At 43.5% G+C, this 24,765-nt stretch overlaps 1 protein-coding gene across 2 annotated transcripts in view; it reads left to right on the top strand.

The window, feature by feature from the left end:
* The first annotated feature begins 211 nt into the window (after positions 1–211).
* Positions 212–24,765, top strand: part of LOC149460927 (multidrug resistance-associated protein 1-like) — a 382,011-nt gene continuing 357,457 nt past the window's right edge. For both annotated transcript variants that reach the window (XM_089679079.1, XM_089679078.1), the window contains exon 1: positions 212–368. In XM_089679079.1, coding sequence (XP_089535205.1) covers positions 279–368 — 90 coding nt within the window. In that variant the 5' untranslated portion in view covers positions 212–278. The remainder of the gene's footprint in view (positions 369–24,765) is intronic.

Below are 24,765 nucleotides of genomic sequence, written 5' to 3'. Positions count from 1 at the left end.
TTTCCCGCACGCTGTAATTAGGTGAGAGCTGCATAAGGTGTAGTGGGCGCGTCTGTCACACTGTGGATTAGAGAGCACCGCTGCTGGTAAAAAGAGATTCTTTGCCTTCGTCCCCATGCCGTCAGCGTGAGCCAAAGCCAATCAGCAAGCAGAAGCTGCCGTAGCCAATCACTTTGTCCTCAATTCCGAAGCAGCCGCGGCTCATCCAATCAGCTCACTTTTTGCCGGCAACAGCAGTAGCAGGCGACGCGGTGTTATGTAGCGAGGATCCGGCTTGTATGTGTGTGAGGTGCCCGGAGCCGGCTGGGAACCTGCTCTGCCCCGTTATGGAAACCTTCTGCAGTTATGACGGCACTGAGCGCTTCTGGGTAAGCCCCCGTTCGTGTGCCTTTCCCCCGTCCCTTCCAAGGGGGTGACATCTGGCCCTCCTCGCCAGTCATGGGTGGAACGCACTTTCACTTTTTCCATCTGCGTCGGAATGTTTGCTGAGCCCGAAGGACGGGGGGGCGCCCTGGTTCTGGGGAGGGGGCCTGATGACTCCTGACCTGAGTGTGACGACTCTGTCGTTTGGCATGGAAATCTCCCTGGCACCATTCCTCCGTGTATGTCTTCACTGTGTGTTGATGGGAGGTTTTATACACTCTGAAATCCTCTATCACCCTGTGTTCCCTTCCTCTGCCATCACTTCCCAATGTTCCCTGCCACCTTTGTGTGCTACAAAGCCCCTCCCCCCATGGTATGGGTAGAGGGAGGTGTTATGTAGTCTTAAAGTAAACATGAAATATGAACAAAGCATATCTCTCTATAGAGTGTACTTGTCATAGTCCAGAGCACTAAGTGTCATTTCTGTCTGGTGCTTCCTTCCTCTGCTATATGCATGAGTCACTTCTGACACCATTTACTAACATCTAGAGAAAATGGTGACAGAGGAGGGAGCTCCGGCACACAGTCTGTGATTGACAGTCTCAGCTCTGCTCCTGTGCACTGTGTGTGTGTGTGTGTGTGTGTGTGTGTGTGTGTGTGTGTGTATATGTAGAGGGGTCCTCTCCTAGCTATACAGTGTGTAACTTAATTTTCTGAAAGCTCAGACAAGTATGATAAATTCTGCATTTTAAACGTATGTAGAGAATACAGCAGATAATCGGGTACAACGTATATAGAAGGATTTGTTCACTGGGAAGATCAGTGTACTGCTGTTTATCCATCCCCACCTCTCTATGCAGCTGAGAACTGAGGGTATGTGATCACTTATAAAAAAAAGGGAAAAAAGGTATTTATAGTGTTTTTCTATTTCTGTACACAAATGTTTTGCCTTTCATTTATATTATAACCTCTTGCTGCCAAATCATGTACATGATTGTCTTCAAGTGGTTATATTGGGGTTATGACTGCAGCTGTATGCCATAACCCCAGTATTTCTTTTCTCAGGCAGCTATCCTCTTTCATCTAAAAGCAATCCTAGCCGCTAATTAGCAGCTGGATTGCTTTTACAAGCAACGGGAGGAGACGCTGACAGCCGGTGCCTTTCTTTACTCTCCCTGTGCGACCAGGGAGTCTGGTATGTGATCCAGCAGTTTCATGGGGGTGACCATGGTCTAGAAGACCGGAAGCGATGGCATTAACTGCTTAAGGACTGCCCTATAGCAGATATACTGCTACAGGGGGCAACTGTGTTCAAAATCACGTATATATACACGTGATTTTGCATTTCTGGGTAGGGGCCGCTCGCCCTACCCGCGCCGCCATTTGCGGCCGCGGATGTCAATCACCGGGTCCCATCTGGTAACTGCCTGCCGGCGCCTGGTGATTACCGAGCATCTCCGACGATGAGGAAGATTGTTCTTCCTGTCAGCTCGGGGACGTTGCTCTGGATGGCTGTGCACAGTTGGTTTCCGTGGTCTTACGGGTGTTTTGGTGTTGCTGAGCTCACAGGTGCGTTCCTTCTTTTTAAGAATGTTCCAAACAGTTGTTTTGGCCACGCCTAATGTTTTTGCTATCTCTCTGATGGGTTTGTTTTGTTTTTTCAGCCTAATGATGGCTTGCTTCACTGATATGACAGCTCTTTGGATCTCATCTTGAGAGTTGACAGCAACAGATTCCAAATGCAAATAGCACACTTGAAATGAACTCTGGACCTTTTATCTGCTCATTGTAATTGGGATAATGAGGGAATAACACACATCTGGCCATGGAACAGCTGAGAAGCCAATTGTTCCATTACTTTTGGTCCCTTAACAAGTGGGAGGAACATATGCAAACTGTTGTAATTCCTACACTGTTCACCTGATTTGGATGTAAATACCCTCAAATTAAAGCTGACAGTCTGCAGTTAAAGCACATCTTGTTCATTTCATTTCAAATCCATTGTGGTGGTGTATAGAGCCAAAAATGTTAGAATTGTGTCGATGTCCCAATATTTATGGACCTGACTGTACATAGACATTTCAGTTCAAATTTTGGCCACATGCATTCTCAATTTTCTGTATCGGTTTCTGCATCATAATTTTCATTTCGGTGCACCGCTAATTATTTTTTCCTCAAACTTCTCTGTATTTTTTTGCTTGTAGTGCAAAAAATAAAAAGTGAACAGGCTATCAAATACCACTGAAAGAAAGCTCAATTCGTGGGAAAATAAATTTCATTTGGGTGCAGCGATGCATGACCGCGCAATTGTCAAAGTAACGCAACGCCGTAACGCTAAAAATGGCCTGGTCATGAAGGGGGGTAAATCCTCAGGAGGGCAAGTGGTTAAGTCGCTTCTGGTTAGGGCAGATGTAAATACTGCCATTTTATTTCTGGAAAGCATGAGATCAATTTTTTTTTTTCTTTTTTTTAACCTCGTGCTTTCCAGGGTAGAGGAGAGATCTGGGGGTCTTTTAGACCCCCATATGTTTTCATAAGGAGTACCTGTCATACTTTATTTCTATTACATTAGATGTTTACATTTATTGTGATAGGAATAAAAGTGATTAAAAAATAAATAAAATAAAGTTCCCTCATCCCTCCATGCTCACACACCGAGGCGAACGCATATGTAAGTTGCACACACATAAGTAAACTGTGTTCACACCACATGTGAGGGATCGCCTGGAACATTCTACCAAGATCAATAGTTCTTGCACCAGACCTCCTCTGTAACTTTAAACTAGTAGCCTATAAAAAAATGTTTAATGCGTCGCCTATGGAGATATTTAAGTATTGTAGTTTGTCGCCATTCCACGAGCATGTGCAGTTTTAAAGCATGACATATTAGGTATCTATTTACTCGGGGTAGCATCATTTTTTAGATTTTACCAAAAATTTGTATTATGTATTAAAATTCATTAACCACTTGCCTACTGGGCACTTATACCCCCTTCGATCCCAGGCCAATTATCAGCTTTTAGCGCTGTCGCAATTTGATTGATAGCAATTTGCACTGATAGGCGGCACTGATAGGCAGGACTGGTGGGAATTGATGAGGAGGCACTGATGATGCTGCACTGACATGCAGCAGTGATGGTCACTGATGGGCGCCACTGACAGGTAACAGTGGCTGACAGCAATGATGGGTGGCACTGATGGGAGGCACTGCTGGGCACTAATATAAAATTTTGCAAACAGATCATTTTTCGCCTTCACTGATGTGCGTTGATGAGGCTGCACTTTGAATGAAAATTATGCGGTCATGCAACATTGTACCTATATGAAATGTGTATAATTTTTTTTTTCACACACATAGAGCTTTCTTTTGGTGGTATTTAATCTCCACTGGTTTTTTATTTTTTGCACTATAAACAAAAAAAGAGCAAAACATTTGGGAAAAAAAAAAGTTTTTCTTTGTTTCTATTATAAAATTTTTCAAACAGGTAATTTTTCTCCTTCACTGATGTGGGTTTGATGAGGCTGCACGGATAGGCTGCACATTTGATGATGCAGATATGCAGCAATGATGGGCAGCACTGACTGATGGGCACTGCTGGTTGGCACTGATGGGCACTACTGGGTGGCACTGCTGGGCGGCATTGCAGGGCACTGATCATCCGTGCTGATCTGCTCTTTGACAGCTGCTGGTTATCGGCAGCACTTTCCTTACGCTGTGACACCAGCCATTTGGTGGCCTGACAGGCGGTGAGCAAAAGTAACTGTGACAGATATTCACAGTGTATACCTTGAATGTAACTGTTTTGAGAAATAGTTAAATTAATGGGTTTAGTTCCATTTTATGACATGCTGCATTTTCTGCACTGAAAGCACACTTCTTGTTTTAGTCAAATTCCTTGGAGGAGAGAATAGCAATATGGCTTTCTAGGCACTGTCTATGAATGCACACAGCACTGGCAGGAAGCGCGCATGCACAAGTAACACCTGCAAACAGGAGGGAGGGTGCCTATGGATTGAGACGTCCCATAATGTAAGTTTGAGCCTCCTCTTAGATTAAAAAGAAGTATCGGCGCACTAATGTCTAGTGCGGGTGTCGGCAACCCGCGGCTCTTTTTCACCTTGGCTGCGGCTCCGGAGCACACTGCCCACCAGGTGACAGGCAATAGGGCAGCAATGGGCAAACTACGGCCTGGCGGACCTTTTAATCCGGCCCGCGGAGCTAGGCTCCTCTCACAGTCCGCCCTGAAGACCGGTGTAGCATGAAAATCTGTCTCCTATGAGGATCTGTCCCCCTCGACGTATCTGTGCATGTGCCGGAGATCGCCGATCGGCTGCTAATGCCTGAAACTGGCACATGCGCAGATACGTCGAGGGGGACAGATCCTCATAGGAGACAGATTTTCATGCTGCACCGGAACGGCGCGGGAACACGGCGAGAGGAACGCGCGGAGCAAAGGTAAGTGAATTGACACAGGGGGGACTTAATATGGGGGATGAATTACTGTAGGGGGGATGAATTACTATATGGGGGATGAATTACTATTGGGGATGAATTACTATATGGGGGATGTATTTTCAGTTTTAAAAATGTGGCTCTTAAAATAAATTTCAATCGTGGTTTTGGCGAGATTTGGCTCAGTTGAAAAAAAAGGTTGCCCACCACTGACCTAAGGCTATGATTGTGATTATGATGATACACTGTGGCCCTGATTAACCCTTTGCTTACTGGGCCCTTAAACCCCCTTCATGACCAGAGCGCTTTTTGCAATATATGCAGTGTCGGATTTGTTTTAAATGTTGCAATGGTTTTGCGGCTCCCAGTCTTTTTTTTTCCCTCTCGGAAACGGGTCCAAGTGGCTCTTTGTGTCTTAAAGGTTGCAGACCCCTGGTCTAGTGTAACAAGTTCATAAGTCCCAATAAAGTTTGTAGTTGATAACAACTTTAGGTGGCATCCATTCAGAGTGAGCAAACTCTATATGCATAAGGAAAGAAAGAGATGCGCCTTCTAAGTGCAGTATAAAAAATATTTAATAAGCCACAAATGGTAAAACTCACAATATCGAAGTGATAAAACAGCCCATCAGTAACGGTTCTAACCGCTGTGGGTGGTCCCAGGCTGCTGTGGATGGTCATTTTATTTTACCAATTTATTGATATATTTTGTTTTCTGTATATATGTGATTTTTATCCATTTATTCTGTAAGTATATGGTCCACTGGGCTCTTTAGTCCTCCGGATACTTCAGCCCTATAAATAGAACATGTCAGACAGTACACTCTTACACTTCTGTAGAAGGAGCAGTTCACTCCGAGCGTGTAGCTTTGTGTCTTCCCTTTTTGTTGGCTAAACTTCTTCCTGTGTGATGTCACGTCTGGCCGGCTTGCGATTCAGGCTGGTTACAGGTACTTCTGGTTCTGGTCACGGTGCCTGGGACTCCTGACCATCCACAGCAGCCTGGGATCCCCTCTACCACCCACAGCAGTTAGCACCCACCAGACGGACACCCGCAGGACTAGGATCACGGCTATACTGATGGGCTGTTTTATCACTTTCACATTGTGGGTTTTACCATTTTGTGGCTTATTAAATATCTTTTTATACTGCATTTAGAAGGCGCCTCTCTTTCTTTCTTAACTACTTGTGGACCAGCGACGTACCAGTGAGTCTCTGGCCTTCAAGTGGTTATATCGGGATGATGCCTTCAGATACATGCATCATCCCGGTACTGTTTTTTAGAGGCTATAGTAAGCTCTCTTGTAAAAGCAATCCTAGTAGCTAGGTAGCTGCTGGATTGCTTTTACAAGCAGTGGGAGGGGACTTCACCCCCCCTCTGCAGCTTTCTTGGGCTGTCCGGTCCCACCAGGACACATGATTGATCAGCTGGCACTTCTGCAGTATGGAGGCACTGTAGGTAAAGGAAATGCATCACATCATCCTTGCTTGCAGACAGCAAGGGACCATGGGATACAGTGGTCCCCTGCAGATTTTGTAAGTTTGCCCACTTTCAAAGAAATGAAGGGTCTATAATTGTTTATTTTAAATGATATCATCCAAAAATCCAGAAAAAACACATGATGCACATGTTATAAATTGAGTTGCAGTTCAGTGAGTAAAATAGGTATTTGATCCCTTACCAACCAACTGTAATTCTGGCTCCCACAAACTGGCTATGTACTCATGTGGTACACAGATTAGTCCTGTCAATTTAGGAAGTTGCTCCTAATGACAACTCGCTATGTGTATAAAAGACACCTGTTCACAGAATGTCTTTCTTCCATGCGAACCTAACCATCATTGGCAAGACCAAAGAGCTGTGAAAGAATGTCAGGGACAAGGCTGGATTGGGCTACTTGACATGCCCACGGTCTGGAGCTCCATCAAGATTTTGCCTCATGGGGTAAGGATGATCTTGAGAAAAGTGAGGGATCAGCCCAGAACTACACTAGAGCTGCTTGTGAATGATCTCAAGGCAGTTGGGACCACAGTCACCAAACAAACCATTTTGGTAATGCCGCCATGGTTTGAAATCCTGCAGCACCGCAAGGTCCCCCTCCTCAAGAAGGCACATGTACAGGCCCATCTGAAGTATGCCATTGAACATCTAAATGATTCAGAGAAGGATTGGGAGAAAGTGCTGTGATCAGATGAGACCAAAATTGAGCTCTTTGACATTAATTCGGCCATGTTTGGGGGAAGAAAAAAGCTGACTATGACTCTTAGAACACCATCCCTACAGTCAAGCATGGAGGTGGAAACATTATGCTTTGGGGCTGTTTCTCTGCTTAAGGTACAGGACGACTTTGCCTCATTGAGGGACCAATGGACAGAGCCATATATTGTAAAATCTTGGATGATAACCTTCTTTCCTCAGCCAGAACACTGAAGATGGGTCATGGATGGGTCTTCCAGCATGACAATGACCCAAAACATAACACCAAGGAAACAAGGAGTGGCTCAAGAAGAAACGCATTAAGGTCGTGGAGTGGCCTAGCCAGTCTCCAGACCTTAATCCTATAGAAGATTTATGGAGGGATCTGAAACTTCGAGTTGCCAAGCGACAGCCAAGAAACCTTTAGGATTTACTGTAAAGAAGAGTGGACCAAAAATCCTCCTGAAATGTGTGCAAACCTGGTAACCAACTACAAGAAATGTCTTACCTCTGTGCTTGCCAACAAGGGTTTCTCCACCAAGTATGAAGTCATGTTTTGCTTGGGGATCAAATACTTATTTTACTCGCTGAACTGCAACTCAATTTAAAACATTTGTATTATGTGTTTTTCTGGATCTTTGGTTGAAATTCTGTCTCTATTTAAAATATACCTATAAACAAAAATTATAGACCCTTAATTTCTTTGTAAGCGGGCAAACTTACAAAATCTGCAGAGGATCAAATAATTATTTTCCCCACTGTATGTAGTAAGGATAAGCCAAGGTTTTGGCTAAACCCACGGGAAACTGTCAAATGACTGCAGACCTCCATCCCTTTCATCCATTAAATTTCCCACTGTGCCCGTAACAAAGGGATGTAGATGCTGTTGACCTCATTTACCTAATATGGCCACAATGACATTGTCTAAATATAGCCATGTGCCCATATTGGGTCAATGAGGTCACCAGCATCCTCATCCCTTTGTTACAAGTAGCTCCTGGGCAATGAATTCAATGGCCGCAGCTGATTAGAATGGTGCCTCCTGTCTTGTGCCCTTTCCCATGTGTTTGGGCCAAACTGAGCTCAGCCAGAAGTTTAGCTTATTCCTAATATCTAGGGTTAGAAAACCAAACTGAACCAAAGGAATGAGCAAAGGAGAAGCTTCAAAGCATGTAAGGAATCCAGAAGTTATGGAAAGAGATGGCCGGCAGACCGTCAGCAATCACAACATGAAAGGAGATTTTTCAAGTAAGCTTATATTGGATTGTCAAATAATACTATTGTTTGTATTGTTATAACTGTGCTGATGTTCTACAATGGTGCTGTGACTATAGAACGCCTTTATTCATACACTTTCAGCCTTTTATTTAGAAGATTTGGGTCTGACTACTGCGATTCTGCATCTCTCTGCTATGACTAAACGCACCATGCCTGTTCGGGTGCCATTCATTTTTAATGGCACCTAAATACGACATGGTTTTGCCTCAGTTGTCGTGCAGCAAACTACAATGTGTGAAGCTTGTCACCCAGAAGAAGCTCTTGCTCCTTTTTGGGGGACAAGCTTCACGAGTTTGTTTGCTATTGCCGTGTGATTGATTCAGAACATTGGTGAGAGGACAGGCCCTTATTTCTCTGCTTGGCTTCCCTGGAGGGGATGGGCTCATGTTTCCCTGTTTGCCATTTCTGATGGGATGGGCGTAAGCTTCCTTGCTTGCCATATTTGGGGAAACCTTTGCCTGTCTGAGGCCACTCTAAGGCTGCATAAAACTAATGGAAGCGCATGAAAATGTGCATTTCAACTCTGTTAATGCACATTAAAGCATGTGAATGATTGAAAATTTGTGCACAAATGTTGACATGTCTTTCAGTAGAAACGTGTGTTTAGAAGAAAAATACATTTTGCTTATAATGCAATCATTGCTAATTGTCTAAGCCTTGGTTCACAGTGCTGCGACTCCATTGTCATGCAATTTCCGGCTGTGCAGTGCAACGTGCTTGTGATTTGGACACAACTTTAATGCAAGTTTTACTGATAAGTAATCCTATGTGACTTTGATGGATCAGTGTTTTTTTTTTTTTTTTTCTTCAACCCTTACCTCTCCTCCCTGGTCATCCTTGCTGCCTAAAAACGTCCTCCCAAGCACATTCAATTGACACCTGAGTGTAGCGGAAAGTCGTGCTCCCACTTGGGTTTTTTTTTTTTTGCGTGTTTGTCAAGTATAAACGTGCATCATACATAGGGCAGCCCATTTTACTTGAAAAGGCTGCCCTGCATGTGACAGATGGCCCAAAGTAGCTCAAGAACATTTTTGGGGCGTGGTAACCCGAACAGAAAATGCATGCTTTGCCGTGCGTGTTGCATTCTTATCTATACTTATGCGACATCTGTGAAAAAGCTTATGGGGCAGAGTTGCACAAAAGTAGTACAGGAACTATTTTTGTCGCAGCAATTAAGAAGGCATGTGAATGTGTTTTGACTTGTCATGGGACTTTCTGTGTTGCATTAGAAGTCGCACTAGTGTGAACCAGCCCTAATTCAAACAAGGTGCCCAGGCACTCTGAGGTGCCTTCTGGGTTCTTCAGCGGTGCCTTGCCAAAATGCCTAAAATTGCCCAAAAATTGTCATCAAGCCACCAGGTGGCTCAGTACCAGTGTGCAAAAGTGTATTTGCTTTGTGAGAATAAATCCCCTCCAGCATTTCCTACGTGTGTGAGCCTGCACTATGTAAAACAATTTAGATGAGTGTTTTGTACATTTTAGAATGGGGTGCCTCAGGATTGTGCCTTGACTGGAGAAAAGTTGAGAAACGCTGGTCTAATTAACTACCTCCAGTCGAGGCAAACTCTGACATCTTTCATGTATGTAAAAATCTGAATTTTATTTTATTTTTTCGAAAATTACTTGGAACCCCCGAATGTGTGTGTATGTATGTGTATATATGTGTGTATATACACACACACACACACACACACACACACACACACACTGGGGCAAAAAAGTATTTAGTCAGCCACCAATTGTGCAAGTTCTCCCACTTAAAAAGATGAGAGAGGCCTGTAATTGGCATCATAGGTAGACCTCAACTATGAGAGACAAAATGAGAAAAAAAATCCAGACAATCACATTGGCTGATTTGGAAAGAATTTATTTGCAAATTATGGTGGAAAATAAGTATTTGGTCAATATCAAAAGTTCATCTCAATACTTTGTTATATATCCTTTGTTGGCAATGACAGAGGTCAAACGTTTCCTGTAAGTCTTCACAAGGTTGGCACACACTGTTGCTGGTATTTTGGCCCATTCCTCCATGCAGATCTCCTCTAGAGCAGTGATGTTTTGGGGCTGTCGCTGGGCAATACGGACTTTCAACTCCCTCCAAAGGTTTTCTATGGGGTTGAGATCTGGAGACTGGCTAGGCCACTCCAGGACCTTGAAATGCTTCTTACGAAGCCACTCCTTCATTGCCCGGGCGGTATGTTTGGGATCATTGTCATGTTGGAAGACCCAGCCATGTTTCATCTTCAATGACCTTGCTGATGGAAGGAGGTTTGCACTCAAAATCTCACAATACATGGCCCCATTCATTCTGTCCTGTACATGGATCAGTCGTCCTGGTCCCTTTGCGGAGAAACAGCCCCAAAGCATGTTGTTGCCACCCCCATGCTTCACAGTAGGTATGGTGTTCTTTGGATGCAACTCAGCATTCTCTCTCCTCCAAACACAATGAGTTGTGTTTCTACCAAACGGTTCTATTTTGGTTTCATCTGACCATATGACATTCTCCCAATCCTCTTCTGGATCATCCAAATGCTCTCTAGCAAATTTCAGACGGGCCCAGACATGTACTGGCTTAAGCAGGGGGACACGTCTGGCACTGCAGGATCTGAGTCCCTTGCGGCGTAGTGTGTTACTGATGGTAGCCTTTGTTACGTTGGTCCCAGCTCTCTGCAGGTCATTCACTAGGTCCCCTCGTGTGGTCCTGGGATTTTTGCACACCGTTCTTGTGATCATTTTGACCCCACGGGGTGAGATCTTGCGTGGAGCCCCAGATCGAGGGAGATTATCAGTGGTCTTGTATGTCTTCCATTTTCTAATTATTGCTCCCACAGTTGATTTGTTACCACCAAGCTGCTTGCCTATTGCAGATTCAGTCTTCCCAGCCTGTTGCAGGTCTACAATTTTTGTTTCTGGTGTCCTTCGACAGCTCTTTGGTCTTCACCATAGTGGAGTTTGGAGTGTGACTGTTTGAGGTTGTGGACAGGTGTCTTTTATACTGATAACAAGTTCAAACAGGTGCCATTGATACAGGTAATGAGTGCAGGACAGAGGAGCCTCTTAAAGAAGAAGGTACAGGTCTGTGAGAGCCAGAAATCTTGCTTGTTTGTAGGTGACCAAATACTTATTTTCCACCATAATTAGCAAATAAATTCTTTCCAAATCAGCCAATGTGATTGTCCGGATTTTTTTTTCTCATTTTGTCTCATAGTTGAGGTCTACGTATGATGCCAATTACAGGCCTCTCTCATCTTTTTAAGTGGGAGAACTTGCATAATTGGTGGCTGACTAAATACTTTTTTGCCCGTGTGTGTGTGTGTGTGTGTGTGTGTGTGTGTGTGTGCGCGCGCGCGCAACGCGTAGGGTATGCTGATGTCAGGCCGCTAACCGGAAGTGCACATGCCGCTATTTTGTAGTGTCCCAGGAGCACACATTTTAATGTGAGTGGTACTAGATTGTTGTAGTGGAAATACTACACTATATTGAGTATTTTTTTTCACATGGATATGGAGCTGCGTAAAAGTGCTGGCTAACGGTGGTGAAAATCTGTCTACAATTATACCCTTCCGGGTTAAAGGGAAACGCTCAATTTGACCTGACAGTACGGGTCAAACTTGGAGGTGAGCGTAATAGAGTGTTTGGAGGTGGAAGAGCACTAAGGGGTGACACAGGAGCACCGTACACGTTTTATGCAATAGTGTGTTTACACTGGTCCACCAGTGTTCACCATTCTTTCTGATTTATATTCAGATGACACTTATTGGTGTATTTGGATCACGATATATAGGAAGTGTACCACACAAGTCCATGTGATGATATTTAGGATTTAAAGTGACAGATCACCATTAAGGACTATTTATTTGATATTTGTGTGCACTATTAATTTATAGCACTGGTTATGTGCAGTTTTTATGGGTGCTTATATGTATGCATTGGAAGACATCTGGTATAGTATATACATTTAATTCTCACAAGCCGTTTTCTGTTTTTTTTCACTTTTTTTTATATATGCACACATTAGATTGTTAGCACCATATTTATATTATTATATATTGTTGTGCTGCATTCCTTCATTTCAGTGTGTGTGTGTGTGTGTGTGTGTGTGTGTGTGTGTGTGTATGTATGTATGTATATGTGTGTATCTATATCTTTTTATAGGTTGTTTTTGCAATTTTTATGTTTTACAATATTTGTGAAGCATTTATTCAAATGTAGAGTTTCAAAAAAATATATAGTTTAACCACTTGAGCTCCTGAGGATTTACCCTCCTTAATGACCAGGCCTCTTTTTTGCTACTCGGCGCTGCACTAATTCAACTGATAATTGCGCGGTCATGCAATGCTGCACCTAAACAAAATTTACGTCCTTTTTTTCACACAAATAGAGCTTTCTTTCGGTGGTATTTGATCACCTGTGTGCTTTTTTTTTTTTTTTCACGCTATAAACCAAAAAATACCAAATATTTTGAAGAAAAACGATATTTTTTACTTTCAGCTATAAAAAATATATAGTAAACTCAAAGTTAGTTATAAATTTAGGCCAAAATGTATTCTGCTACATGTTTTTGGTAAAAAAAATCCCAATAAGTGTATATTGATTGCTTTGTGTGAAAGTTATAGCGTCTACAAACTATGGTATAGATACTGCAATTTACGACATTTTTTGCTATACAGTGCTGCGCTAGTTTAACGGACAATTGCGCTGTCATGCAATACGGTACATAAATGAAATTTATGTCCTTTTTTTAACACAAATAGAGCATTCTTTTGGTGGTATTTGATCACCTGTGCACTTTTTATTTTTGGCGCTATAACCAGAAAGTTTTGAAAAAAAAAAATGTTTTAAAAAAACAATATTTTCTCATTTTGGTCATAAATATCTAAAAAAACTAAAATGTTGTCATAAATTTAGGCCAAAATGTATTCTGCTACATGTTTTTGGTTAAAAAATCCCAATAAGTGTATATTGATTGCTTTTTGTGAAAGTTATAGCGTCTACAAACTACAAACTTCTGACTGCCCATCACATTTCTTGAGATGCTAAAATACCAGAATAGTACAAACACCCTCAAATGACCCCTTTTTGGAAATTAGACACCCTAAGCTATCTGCTGAGAGGCATATTGAGTCCATGGAAGATTTATTTTTTTTCCACAAGTTTCTGGAAAATGACAAAAACATTATTTTTTTTACACGAAGTTGTCATTTAAATGATTTATTTCTCGCACAAGCCATGGGTAAATGTGGAATTACACCCCAAAATACATTCTGCTACTTCTACTGAGTATGGGAAGACCACATGTGTGAGACTTTTTGGGAGCCTAGCCACATACAGGAGCCTGAAATCCAATGACCACTTTGAAAGCCTAAAGGTGCGTAACTTCCTCATTACACTTCCTCACTACCTATCACAGTTTCGAAGGCCCTGACATGCCAGGATAGCCCCAAACCCCCCCAAATGACCCCTTTCTGGAAAGTAGACACCCCAAGGAATTTAAAAAGGGGCATGGTGAGTATTTTGCAGATTTCATTTTTTTCTCAACAAGGTTTTGAAATATAAAAAAAAATAGAAACAACAAATGCGGCAACAAATGAGATCTGCAAAATACTTACTGTGCTTTTTATCAAATTCCTTGGGGCGTCTACTTTCCAAAAAGGGGTAATTTTGGGGGGTTAGCTGCTATCCTGGCATTTCATGGCCTCCGAAACTGTGATAGGTAGTCTGGAAGTGTAATGAGGAAATAAAGCCCTTTAAAAGCCTGAAGGTGCATATTGGATTTTGGGGTCCTGTACTTGGCTAGACTGCCAAAAAGTCTCTCACATGTGGTACCCCCATACTCGGGAGAAGTAGCAAAATGTATTTTGGGGAGTAATTCCACATATAACCATGGCATGTGTGAGCAGTAAATCATTTAAGTGACAATTTTGTGTTTAAAAAAAAAAAAAATATATATATATATTTGTCATTTTCTAAAAACTTGCGATAAAAAAATAAATTCTACTATTGATTCAACATTCCTCTCCGCAAATAGTTTGGGGTGACTACTTTCCAAAAAGGGGTCATTTTGGGGGGTGGGGGCGTTTTATGCCCAGCATTAGAAGTTTATGCCACACATCATTCACTCTTCTAACCACCTGAAGACCAAGCCTTTTTGTTCACATGAAAAAAATCTGTATTTTTTGCTAAGAAATTTAATTTAAACCCCCAAACATTATATTTTTTTTTAAAGCAGACACCCTAGTGAATAAAATGGTGGGTACTACAATTTTTTATGGCACATAGTACTCGCTTTTTTCAAAAGCAATTTTTAAAAAAAAAATACACTTTTTTTACTTTTAATGAACAAAAACACAATATATTGGGCAATTGTTTGGTAAAATATAAAAGATAATGGTATGCCAAGTAAATAGATACCAAACATGACATGCTTTAAAACTGCGCGTGCCCCGTTCAATGGCGACAAACTGCAAACATTTTTAATATCCATAGGCAGCGCTTTAAAAGCCACCATTTTAGATTTACAGAGGAGGTCTAGTGTTAGAATTACTGCCCTTGATCTGACGTTCACGGCAATACCTCACATGCATGGTGCAACCACTGTTTACATAACGGCACAGGGTCAAGGCTTGTGCACACAGGTGTGCACGCATGGGAGGGGTTTTTAGTTAATTTGATTTTTCTTTTTTATTATTTTTACATTGTACCTTTTTTCATTTTTTTTTTTTATCACTTTTAATGCTATAACAGGGAATGCAAATAATGCCCACTGAAGTTATAGGGGTTGTCATATATTCTTTTTTCAAAAATTCGGGGGCTATCAGACTCTAGATATCTCCTCTGCCCTTACATTATCTAATCAAACCAAAATCTGTGTGATCAGATGCTTTCCCAAGTTACAAATGGCGCTGTTTATATCCTGCAAAACTGAAGTGATGAAATGCTTGTAGCTTCCGAATTCTTAGACTATAGAGATGATTGGCACCATTCTGGTCTCCAATCAGCTCTATGGTCATCTGGCAGAAACACCAGCTGCATTCTCAGGTTCCCCTGATGGCACAGGACTGCCCGAGAAGGCCGTGGAAGGCAGCGGGGGAGGGGAGACATAATCTCCCACTGCTTGTAAAAGCAATCTTGCAGCTAATTAGCCACTAGGATTGCTTTTACATGAAAGCCGATCACCGACTGAAAAAAACTACACGAGGATGATGCCTGCAGCTGTAGGCATCATCCTGGTATAACCATTCAAATCCAGTGATGTACCAGTACATCGCTGGTCCTTGTTGGTTATATATGCTATGTTCTTCTTCTTTTTTTTTTTTTTTTTTTTTGTATGCAGCCAGTGGACTGAATGAAAAAATGAGAAGAAATCTCTGCCAGAAAAAGTATGTGGTATGCCCACCATTAGAATATACCACCCTGCATCCACCCACTTCTAATGGTGGGCACACATTAGGTCACACTTTGCCACAAGTGCCAGTTCCAAGATTGAATAAATTAATAAGGGACTAATCAACACAGATGTTTTGCTGGGGAGTATAGACATCTGCAAATTTTAGGTTAAGGTGATTTGCGAGGGGCTGAATTTTGTGGAGCCGGTCAAATTCAGGGTTACCCTGAGGATGACAGAGTGTATTGTCGCTGAAATGCATAAAACACATTATACTCTCATATCTATGCCTAGCCATGGCAACCGAGAACACGGCATATGATGAATCGGGTCTGCGGACCAATACAACCGCAATTCATTTCTTTTAGTAATGCCCATGTTGAGGGTTAGGCCCCAAAAAAATGTAAATTTGAAAACCGTAATGAGTTTCCATGCGAATGGTCTGGCAAAGTTTGAATTTGGGTTGGCGGCAATAAATTGTTGTGCATATAAACTGCTTTTCTCCACAATCAACGCATACAGATATTCTGTGAAAAACAGCTCCAAAAATCAAGGAGGTATGTGAAAGACCAGGATGTACTAGACCGCTGGTACTCGACAGTTCACCAAAAGGTAGAGCGGCACTAGTACTGGCACTCTGCTGCATATGGGAGTCATCAAAATTTACCGGCAAGTGCTAACAGAGATCAGGCCTGATGTGTGCAATGTATCAAGTGACAGTGACCTACTGACACTGCACTTGCTGGGGGAGAAGGGGGGGGGGGGGAAGCGTAGGGGCTAAACGCAGGTGTTGGCAGGTGCAGGGGCCGATCCCGCTAACGCTGCGTTTTTGGAGACGCTATACTAATGTGAACGCTGGTATAGTGCTGACCTGATCAAAGATATGACCCGTTCAGACACTATACTAGCAATGGAGGTTTATTGTACATGAGCGTGCTCCTGGCAATCAAGGGGTTAAACGTGATGACTGGTGTACTGACGGGCAATCTGACGCTATCTGGGAGGGGTGTGAATAGCACGGGAGCGCAAATCACATCAAAATGCATTCTGCGACGTGTCTTTGCTAAAAAAAAATCCCAATACGTGTAAATTAATTGGTTTACATGAAAGTTATAGCGTTTTCAAATGGCAGGAAAGATACTGGGATTTTTATTTATACTAATAATGGCGGCGATCAGCGACATATGGCGGCAATCGGTGACGTATGGCAGGACTGCGGCGGACATTTTGACACTGGGGGGGAACTGACTTGGGGTCACTGACATCCCCAGTGACACCAATACAGTGATCAGTGAAAAACAAAAAAACACTGACACTGTACTAATGGCACTGGGGAGGAAGGGGTTAACATTTTTAGAGTTTACTCTGTGAGGGGAGTGTTTTACTAGGGGGCGGGGGTGTGTGCTGGACGGGATAGGCTGATCGAGGGAGAGAAACTCATCTCTCCCTCTGCAGCTTGTCACGAGCTGTCAGAGAACTGACACAGAGCAGGGCTGTGTGTAAACAATGCAGCCCTGCTCTCTGTCAGCGATCACCACGAATCCCAGGGAAACGACCGGTAATCACCGGCCGTGACCTGGCGGCTGTCACCCGCTGCTGACACCCACGTGCCCCCTACCTGTTTTGCAAAACTACGCTTTAAAACGTGGTTTTGCCTGCCTGTGCCGCCCTGCAACCGTTTTAATGCGGTGGCTGGGCGGTAAGTGGTTAATTTTAGTGTACACAGACAGAATATAATGCTCAATTTTTGGTAATACATAACAGACGGCTCTTTAAAAGCCTTTACAGTTTATCAGTTTAGAGTTACACAGGATGTTTGCGCTATAATCATTGTTCTCACTCAGATGTTTATGATGATACCTCACATGTGTGGTGTGATCACTGATTACATATGAGCTCAGGTTAGCGTGTGAGCGTGGAGAGGACGCGGGTGCTCTTATTAATTTTTATTTCACTTTTAAAATTATTTTATTTTACTTTTTTTTTTTTTTTTTTTTTTTACACCTTGTACCTTGCTTTTTTTGTTTTTGTTTTTGATTGAACTTTGTTGCTATTACAAGGGATGAACAACATCCCTTGTGATAGCATGGGCTGTGACAGGTCTGCTTTATGGAGAGAGAGACCCCAGATCTCTCCTTTGCCCTCCAAAGCATCTGCCCAAACTGAGATCCGTTTGATCAGATGCTTTACCAGCCGGTAACAGCTTACACACAAACTTGGACTGGACGTGACAAAATCATCACTTCTGGTTTTTGACATCACAGCTTGGGAGGAACACTCACCCTGTCTAGGTTGGCCTTTCTCAACCCTGTAAACACATATGAACCCCTAAAATAACTTTCTGGTATCAGGGAACCCCTGGTGAAAATTTATATTTCTACAACTCATGATAAATTAGTGTTCTGGTCAGTGGGAAGAATTACCCCCTTACAGATAGCTGAGAGGATCAATGTTGTCAATGGGAACTTATCTGAGAGGTGAAAATTGCTCATTGCTCAAGGAACCCCTAGCAACCTCTGGAGGAACCCTAAGGTTCCATGGAACCCTGGTTGAGAAACCCTGATCTAGGGAATCCCATGCATCCTGTTGCATTGGCACCCGGCTCCCCGTTGTTAAAGGGGGCGGGGATGACCTCCTTCTGCTGCCTGTAAAAGTGATTGAGTAGCTATATAACCTCTAGGATCTCTTTTAAGCTGGCCATACATTATATGGTTTTCATAAATCTTAAGGAGAATTGTATAATATGAGGTCAAACCTAAATACTTTCAATGTGTATGCAATCAGACACTCTCTTGTACTACATAGTTGAAGGCAGGGATGGACTGACAAATCATGGGGCCCCTGGGCAATAGGGGATCATGGGGCCCCTGTGTCCTTGCCCAAACTCAAAAAAGGTACCAGGGGCATCTCATGGGGCCCCCTACTGACCTCAGGCAGTGTCCGAGTTTTCAAATGGTCAGTCCGCCCCTGATTGAAGGTAAATGTACAGGACATTGAGCAAGAAAATTGTATCATGTATGGCCAGCGTTACTTTGTAGTGAAAAACTGGCACTAAAGAGTGATCTGTTGATTAGGTGCTGCAGTTGCAGCAGTGACCGAGATAGATAGATATTTATTTCAGGTACTTGTATAGCGCCATCAATTTATGCAGTGCTTTACATATATGTTGTACATTCACATCAGTCCCTAACCCTCAAGGGGCGTACAATCTAAGGTCCCTAACTTACATGCATGCACATACTAGGGCCAATTTAGATAGGATCCAATTAACCTACCAGCATGTCTTTGGAGTGTGGAAGGAAACCCGAGTACCCAGAGGAAACCTGCACAGGCAGAACATGCAAACTCCAGGCAGGAGGTGCCATGGCTGGGATTCGAACCAACGACCCCAATACTGCCAGGTGGAAGTGTGTGTGTGTGTGTGTGTGTGTGTGTGTGTGTGTATTAAATTAAACTTGTCATTAGCCCAACCAATGAAAAAACGACATCAGGATCCAGTTCTCATATTTACATTGCATATTTTAAAAGCAGCCTTGAAGTTCTGTTAAGGGACAATAGCACCGTGGGTTGCAAGAATTAAAGTGCTGAATGGGAAGCATTCCCTGCTCTGTGTCTTGGCGGAATACTTTGCTAGACAGCAGGTATGTTGTTTTAATATTGCGCTTTCTGTGGGTTGGCCTAATGATAAGGTTATTCTAAAGAGGAACTCCTGAAGGCTTTCTTATATTTTTTTTATGATGGAGCTGTCTTAAAGCTAATCTAAACCCAAACATAAAAATGTATTTAAATTACAGTTTATCAGTCCTTATATGTGGTGGCTGTATTAGTTTTTTTTTTTTTTTTCCAAGCTTTCTTTCCTTTTCTTTTTAGCTGGTAATCCTGTTAATACCACAGTTCCTGTACCTTCGTGTCTGTCCTTCTTCTTTTTTTTTTTATCTGTACTTGAAAATGTTCCTAGCCTAAGCTGCAACACCTTCAGATTTTGTTTTTGGTTTAGATAGGATTTAATACAACCCTTCCTGTCAGTGTTCAGTGCATAAAGTCAGCCCTGAAAAGCTTATTACAACTCGTGATTCATGTGATATAGCTGGAAAGCAGTGGTGTCTCCTGTAGTTTGGCAGTGCAACAGGTCCCTAGAACACACATTGTTCACTTACTAATGCCCAAATTCTGCTAAAGACCTCACTATTACATTGTCCCCATGACACATTGTTCCTCCAGATTTATGCACATTGTGATACACACTCTGCAGTCTGCACCCATTTATTGCTACTCTCTCCCAGTATCTGCACTAAGTTGTCAGTCTATCCCACGCTGTCTGCACCTGCAGTGGCAGCTATCCCCCCACTGTCTGCACTTTATTCACTGGTATTTGCACCCCTTCATACTTGGTTCTGTAATAACCTTCTTGGTGTCAGCACTACATTCACTGACAATTCTCCCTCCAAAGTATTTTGTCTGCAACCTCCCTATTCTTAGCCATATTGTATTCTCTTGAACCTCTCTTCCTGTTGTCCACGCTGTATTCTCTGGCACCTGCTACCTCCACATAAGTTCTCTGCCAGCTTCCCCATTCTGCTACCACACTACATTCCTTGGCAGCCACACTACATTCCTTGGCATCTCTCCTTCTTGCACATTTAAAAACCCAAATGGCTTACTGCTTTCCAATTCTAAGGGGTTCTCTGGCAGCTTCCCTCATCTACTTTCTGTTCTGGCAATTCTTCCACAGTCATCCTCATCCTACTTTACTACCTAATGGTGCCCGTGCAGTAGATGAAAAATAGTTTTTGAGCCAAAAAAATCAAAGGAAAAATTTGGAAAACTTCTGCCGAACAGACGAAAAATTTATTAATTTATGTCCAGTAACCGATTTATCGTTCGAAATTCAGTCATTACATGATGGCAATATCGTTTGCTCTCACAACCAAGTGTTCATTTATTCGAAAACGACTTTAAACAATTTTTCGGCTAGTGTATGGCCAGCATAATAAGTACTTGATCTGGAACAGAATGAAGGATAGCATTTCATTATTTTTAGCCTTCACAGGCTGCTTCTTTAAAATCCCAAAGTATTTTCTTTTTTACAAAACAGTTACCATTCCTACAAAGTGTGCCTTCTGCTTTATAAGTGAAGTATGGGGTTCACCTAGGTGAATGCAGCATTGGTTCCCCCACTCCTTCAAAGACTGTCTTCAGTGAGCAGAGAGCTATAAAAAAAATGTATATATTAAAAGCTCCCATGCTCACACGCAAATGCACACATAGGTCTGACATACAGTAAGCGGTGCAATCAGTTTACATTTGTATGTGAGGTATCCCTGTGAATGCTGGAATGAGAGAAATAACTTTAGTGCCATAGGTAATGTTTAACTCCTAAATTGCTAACCTGTATAGGCTTTTAAAGCATCGCCTATCAGTGGCGTCGCTATGGGGTTGCGGTCTGCACCCAGGTAACGCCTGCTAGAGGGGTGACACCATCCCGAAGGCCTGCCCACAGGTTCCGCTACCTCCCGGCACTAGCCCTGTGTTTTCCTCTCACTGCTGTCTCTTCTAATTACAGAAGAGCTGCTTCTGCATTTAAAAGTGATAGTGCAACTTTCCAGGCAGCACAGCTGAGCTTGCACTGAATCCTCCATGAGCTGAGGCTTACTCATCTTGTGTGATGAGGAGGGGATGGGAGCAATGACATCGCTGGTGCCAGGTGGGCATCCAGGCGTGTTGCCGAGCTGCCCTCTGCTATTGCCTGCATCCACAGCATCTTCCCTGCTGCCATTTCTATTCAGGCAGATGCAGTGACATTGCTGGTGCCAGGCATGCATCCAGGAGTTGCCCACTGCTATTGCAGGCACCCACAGCATCTTCTCTGACCATCCTGATCCCGTCAAGATCCAGATTTCCACAGACAACCATTGTCAAGTCAGTTCTGATCCCTTCCAGATCCCCCATACATTGCATTGTCTGCTCCGAGATCACCATACTTTGTATTGTCAGTTGACAGTCTCCCCATCTCTGATGTCTCCCTCATTGCAGCTCCAGCTCTTCTGATAGACGCCATACTGGCTCTCTGATCACCACCATGCGCCATACCTGCACCTTGATCACTGTCCTCCCCCGTACCAGTGCCCTGATCGCCGCCATACCCCGTACCAGTGCCCTGATCGCCGCCATACCCCGTACCAGTGCCCTGATCGCCGCCGTACCCCGTACCAGTGCCCTGATCGCCGCCGTACCCCGTACCAGTGCCCTGATCGCCGCCGTACCCCGTACCAGTGCCCTGATCGCCGCCGTACCCCGTACCAGCTCCCTGATCGCCGCCGTACCCCGTACCAGCTCCCTGATCGCCGCCGTACCCCGTACCAGCTCCCTGATCGCCGCCGTACCCCGTACCAGCTCCCTGATCGCCGCCGTACCCCGTACCAGCTCCCTGATCGCCGCCGTACCCCGTACCAGCTCCCTGATCGCCGCCGTACCCCGTACCAGCTCCCTGATCGCCGCCGTACCCCGTACCAGCTCCCTGATCGCCGCCGTACCCCGTACCAGCGCCCTGATCGCCGCCGTACCAGCACCCTGATCACCACCATACCTGCTCCCTGATCACCACCATACACCATATCAACGTCCTGATCGCTGCCATACACCATACTAGCGCCCTGATCACCGCCATACCAGTGTCCTGATCACCCCATATACCATACCAGCATTTTGATCACCACCATACCCCTTGAGAGTTGTTAATAACACTACTATTGCCATTATATGCAGTGTTATATGGGAAAAAAATTATTGGGGGTGACACCATGTTTTCCCGCATCAGGTGACACCAACCCTAGTCACACCACTATCTCCTATAGACAACTTTTAGGTACCATAGTTTGTCGTCATTTCACAGGTGTGTGCAGCTTTTAAATCTTGACATGTTTTGGTATCTGTTTACTAGATGCAACAGTATCTTTTAGCCTTCCTGGGCACTATACATTTTCTTTACCTCTCCTAGAAGCCCTCTCCTGGCAGCAGCAATCTGGCAAAGAAAATGCCTGACACTTGTGTAATGTGCTTAGGTGCATTTACCCTCATCAAGTGTTTGGGCCTTCATTAATTTCATCGGCCAGTCATATGTCAAGCGTTTTTTCTGCCAAAACTCTGCTACTCCTGAATGCACTGACAGTGTTTTTTTTTTATTTGCCTCTAAACCTGCTAAACACCTCTAAAAGGTTGTGTGCATGGATACACAGGATAACATGCAGGACAGGATAACAGAGGCAGCAAAAAAACAGCAGACTCCCCTGGGAGCAGCTGTAAAAATGTATTTTGTGCATGAGGCCTTATATTTTACCAAAGTATTAGGTATGTGTACTCCCCAAAACAGAGAGAAAGCCGGCAACTTACACTTGTGTTACCAAGCCTGCACTTGTGGCCCCTTGCAGTAAATAAGTGTGAGTGGGCAGCAAGTGGTTAAAGACAAAGTTGCTCCTCTTTCTGTGAAGGTAAGCACAGATAGTTTGGTGAGTGGCTTTTGGGCATCATGCTACTGTTTCTAAAATTTCCAAGGCTCTCTGGCCTTTTGTAGATGCTCAGGTCTATTCTGATGCCTGAATAACTGGCATCCCTTAGAGCTGCAGGATGCCCCCATTTTTAGGCTGCTTCACACTGAAGCATTTTTGCCTTGTTTTGACCTTGCTAAAAATACAAAAACGCAATCCCACTAAATCCTATGGGACTCTTCACACCACTGCTCTGCGGATGCGGTGCTTCTTTGTTGTGATTTTCAAAGCCACACAGAAAACACAGGTCCGCATTGAAATGTGTAGGAAACTCATCAAAAATGCTCCTACTTTGTGTTTTTGGTGCTTTTTCTTGAGTCACATGTCCAAGTTTCACAGGTGTATGCTGGGTAATAGGCATCCAGAAACTGCACCAGAAACACGGCAAAAAAATACATGCATTTAAGCGCATTTCTGCGTTATTGCAGAGTGAAAGCAGCCTTGTTCTGGTTATTTGTGGGCCTTTTGGCATCTTTTTGCTATGTTATTCATTACTCAGTTTGAATGCTTTTAGAAAGAGAAACTGAATCTTGTGTCTGTTTTTTTAAAAAAATTCTTTGTGTTCATTTTTTTTTTTTTTTGCTAACATAATACAAAGGAAATCACTGTATTTTAAAGCCCAATTTATAGAAATAAGTATACTGAGTATGACTGCACAGTGTAAAAAGATACCAGTGCAGTCTATAATCTAACTGACCTGGTCTTTGACATGTTCCCTCTCTTTCTCAGCACGATAGGTCTGTGTAAGGACACTGGGAAGGGAGAAAGCGTTTCCACTAAGAGCAAACTATGTTTTAAGGTTTTCTGAGTGACTAATAGTTAAGCCCCTTCTGTGTTGTCTGTTGCCAAACACATTAACACGTAGTATTTAACCACCTTATAGTACAATGATGGGCTCAAGGTGGTTCTCTCGTTCCGATAGGACGTCATATGACGTCCTTCCATTCCCACCGCGCATGTGCGGCTCAGGGTGCGCGCAGCGCGGCGATCACCGGAGCGCTGTGTCCCTCGGACACAGTGGATCACGGAAAGAGCCGAAGATATCGTCTCGGTCATGTGATCAGCTGTGTCCAATCACAGCTGATCACATGTAAACACGGAAATGCCGGTTATCGGCATTTCTCTCCTCTCGAGCTGTCACGCTGACAGCTCGAGAGGTGACGAGAGCCGGTAATCGGCTTTCCGCGGAGGGGACATGTACACTGATCATGAGGGAATTGATTATCAGTCTGCCCTGATGATCAGTGTGGCCCCAGAAGTGCCCCCTGTCAGTGTCCATCAGTGCCAGCAGTCAGTGCTCATCAGTGCAACGTGTCAGTGCCACATCAATGCCACATATCGGTGCCCATCTGAGCTACCTTTCAATGTCACCCATCAGTGCGCGTCAGTGCTGCCCATCAGTGATGCCTGTCAATGCCCATCAGTGCAACCTACCAGTGCCCCCTCATCAGTGCCCATCAGTGCCACCTATCAGTGCCCATCACTGCAGCTTCATTAGCGCACATCAGTGAAGGAGAAAAGTCACTTATTTACAAAATTGTATAACA

This window comes from Staurois parvus, unplaced genomic scaffold, assembly GCF_062004578.1.
Source record: "Staurois parvus isolate SC_StPar_1 unplaced genomic scaffold, SC_StPar_1.0 ptg000217l, whole genome shotgun sequence".
NCBI classification, from domain to species: Eukaryota; Metazoa; Chordata; class Amphibia; order Anura; family Ranidae; genus Staurois; species Staurois parvus.
The sequence above is the reverse complement of the archived record's forward strand: the minus strand, read 5'-3'. Positions and strand labels throughout refer to the sequence as shown.